Below are 3,509 nucleotides of genomic sequence, written 5' to 3'. Positions count from 1 at the left end.
ACTGTTTTCGCTTTGTCATTATGGGTTGTATGTAGATTGATGAGGGAAAAAAGTAATTTAATCTGTTTTAGAATAAGGGTGTAACGTAACAAAATGTGGTAAAAAGGCCAAGGGGTCTGAATACTTTCTGAATGCACTGTATATCTGTCCAGTACACAAAGTGTAGACTTTAGGCTAAAGTTCAGTCAATGTTAGTGATATCAGCATGAGTTAATTTGGGTAGTGCAATGTCCCTGACTTGTTTGTCTGCTTTCTGTTGTTTGTGGGCTCTGTCTTTCCCTTAGGAGTAATGTGGTCCCTGGGATGTGCTGCAATCTTATTTTCTGTTGTGAATTATTGATGAACTTTCTGTAATGACTTCAGTAATGACATATCTTAATTGCCTTTATGTGAGAAAACAAGAGTCAAAGGTTAAAGAAAATGGTAAAGCATTTGTTTTCTGAAATCAAATAGTCTTGCATTAATAATCAATGGCCTGGGTTGGTAAATGGAAGTGTAATGAAGTGTGGTACTGTTGTTGTATCATCACGCCTGTATTTCTGTGGAGGAACAAGGGTTTCTTGTCATCTTTCGACATGCTTGCTTGTCATGGATCAGTGGTCAAAGGCCAAAGGCTATAATTTAACCCACTGGGAAAGGTACAGTTGTCTAGCATATCCTGTCTTCCACCTGACCTTAAATGTAATTTACTGTCAACCAAATGGAAAGAATTGTAAACAATCCTAAAGCCATGTTGTTGACATTACACAGAGCGGTAGGGGTGTTACAGCAGGAGTTGTAAGTAGGCACAACCGGTTCTCAAAGCAATTTGTATAATTCTGTATGTACACTAATGGTCAAAAGTTTAAATGTCCTTGTTTTTGAAAGAAAATCATTTTTTAGTCCATTAAAATAACATCAAATTGATCAGAAATATAGTGTAGACATTGTTAATGTTGTAAATGACTATTGTAGCTGGAAACAGCTGATTTTTAATGGAATATCTACATAGGCATACAGAGGCCCATTATCAGCAACCATCACTACTGTGTTCCAATGGCACGTTGTTATAGCTAATCCAAGTTTATCATTTTAAAAGGCTAATAGATCATTAGAAAACACTTTTGCAATTATGTTAGCACAGCTGAAAACTGTTATGCTGATTAAAGAAACAATAAAACTGGCCTTCTTTAGACTAGTTGAGTATCTGGAGCATCAGCATTTTGGGCTCGATTACAGGCTCAAAATGGCCAGGAACAAAGTACTTTCTTCTGAAACTCGTCAGTCTATTCTTGTTTTGAGAAATTACGGCTATTCCATGCGAGAAATTGCCAAGAAACTGAAGATCCCCTACAACTCTGTATACTACTCCCTTCACAGAACAGCGCAAACTGGTTCCTAACCAGAATAGAAGGAGTAGTGGGAGGCCCCGGTGCACAACTGAGCAAGAGGACAAGTACATTAGAGTGTCTAGTTTGAGAAACATATACTGTAAGTGGTAACACTTAGAACAGACTATGGTCATTCAAAGAGAGAGGGATGTGAGCTGTAGTGGTATCTCACTTGGAGGCTACCAGTTTGTCAAGCTGGGCGAAATGAAAAGTACATGATAATGATACATGAATTAGGAGGCTCTTCCAATTGTTGCGGCATGAGGGAATGATAAAAAAAAGGAGGAGGAAAGCACACAACATTTATGGGCACATCCAATATTGACAATGAACAATGTGCTGTAACCCTCCGTGCAGTTGCCAAGAGAACAGATCACCTTGTAGTCTTGTGATTGGTAACTAGATGGACACGTGATGGTGTTATGTTGTGTTTGTGTCTTTATATGAAGACGAGGACAGGCAAATCCACCATTCACTCCACTCACTCCAAGAAACTCAGAGAAACACAGAGAAACACCAACACAGAGAAACACCAACACAGAGAAACACCAACACAGGGACCCTCTGACTCATTGTTAGGATTTCTTCTCTCAATATAGACTTATCCTAAAAGAATACATTTACAATATGCTGTGCGTTGATTACATCTTGAGTGTATCTTTAAATTTGATCTGTTTTGTTTCCTATCAAGAGTATGGCTACATTTATGTTTGCAAATTTAGATGTTTGCAAATTCATGCATTTATGTACTTATATTACACTTAACCTGTGTTATTTCTTTACAGATATGACATCACTCTGAGACCATGTATAATACAACAGGAGCTACCTTTCAGAGGCTGTATGGGGTACCTGTGAAGGCTGTCCTGTACATGACACCATGTCTTCTCTTCCTCTATGTAAATGGTGTTATGCTGTTCACCTTGATGAGTAAGCCTGTCTTTCAGGAAACCACTCGCTATATTCTATTTGGCCATTTGCTTTTCGCGGATTCACTCCACCTTACTATGAGTATGGTGATGTATATGCTTGCTGTGACCAGACTGAAGATGATTAGCTATGTTTGTATGGTTATGTCTTGTTCTGCGGGAATCATTGCAATAATCTCCCCTTTCAACCTGGCTGTGATGTCACTGGAGAGGTATGTGGCCATCTGCTTCCCACTGAGACACACTCAGATTGCCACCTGCAGGAGGACACATGTGGCCATCGCTGTGATGTGGGTCTTGGGCTCCTTAAACTCGGTCATTGAAGTCTTTGTGTTTGTTACAACTGAGTCTACACCTTTTACTATGCAGATTTTCTGTAGCAGGTACAATCTATACACACAACAGATGTATATAGAGTTAAACATAGCTTTCACCACGTTGAATTTTGTGACAGTAGGTGTCATCATTATCTACACGTACATCGCCATCCTGGTCACAGCTAGGTCTGTTTCCTCTGACAAGACTTCAGCCAGTAAGGCCAACAAAACAGTGCTCCTACACCTGATTCAGCTGGGCCTGTGTCTCTCCTCCACCCTCTTTAACACTATTAATACCATGATTTACTGGCACATGGACCCTGTGGTAGTGATGCATATTCAGTATGTTCTGTTTGTAGGCCTCATAATCTTCCCCAGGTGTCTGAGTCCCCTCATATACGGCCTGAGAGACCCAACATTCAAACACATCTTCAAATATTATTTTGCCTTCGGCTTCGGAAACTCAGTAAAGCCAGTGGTGATTGTATCATGATGTACTGCAAAGATACAGAGATCTGTGTATGTACTGTATTTGCTTTTCAGTCACTTGTACCTTGAGTGATTGTTTTCTAAGAAATAACAGAAAGATTATGTTGGACTTATTTGGAAATCAGTCATGTATCATTTTATGTTTTCTTTTTACAAACTTGAGAACAAAATAATAAAGTTGTGCATATATAATTTGATACCTGTTGCTAAGCTTAAATAGTTTAGGGAAAATAATTGTAATCTGTCACTAAATAAGATGATACCATTGTGTAAAAAAATCTACCTACGTCAGAAATGTATTTGTAAATGATATGTATTGTTTGGACAGTATAATGTAACAGTTAAAGTAACAGTTAACCTTGTGTTTGAGATATATATATCTTAAAGCTCCCTCAAAACATGCA

General features: G+C 38.6%; 1 protein-coding gene across 1 annotated transcript; it reads left to right on the top strand.

The window, feature by feature from the left end:
* Positions 1–1,848: 1,848 nt before the first annotated feature.
* LOC123998851 (odorant receptor 131-2-like) lies at positions 1,849–3,160 on the top strand. Its single transcript, XM_046304054.1, has 2 exons — positions 1,849–1,944; positions 2,156–3,160. The coding sequence occupies exon 2, from the start codon at positions 2,177–2,179 to the stop codon at positions 3,107–3,109; it is 933 nt and encodes a 310-aa protein (XP_046160010.1). The 5' UTR covers positions 1,849–1,944; positions 2,156–2,176; the 3' UTR covers positions 3,110–3,160.
* Positions 3,161–3,509: the final 349 nt, after the last annotated feature.

This window comes from Oncorhynchus gorbuscha, linkage group LG16 (genome assembly GCF_021184085.1).
Source record: "Oncorhynchus gorbuscha isolate QuinsamMale2020 ecotype Even-year linkage group LG16, OgorEven_v1.0, whole genome shotgun sequence".
Lineage (NCBI taxonomy): Eukaryota > Metazoa > Chordata > Actinopteri > Salmoniformes > Salmonidae > Oncorhynchus > Oncorhynchus gorbuscha.
The sequence above is the reverse complement of the archived record's forward strand: the minus strand, read 5'-3'. Positions and strand labels throughout refer to the sequence as shown.

Bases quoted from the DNA above. Each gene is read 5' to 3' on its own strand.
- LOC123998851 (XM_046304054.1), top strand. From the start codon at position 2,177: ATGTATAATACAACAGGAGCTACCTTTCAGAGGCTGTATGGGGTACCT.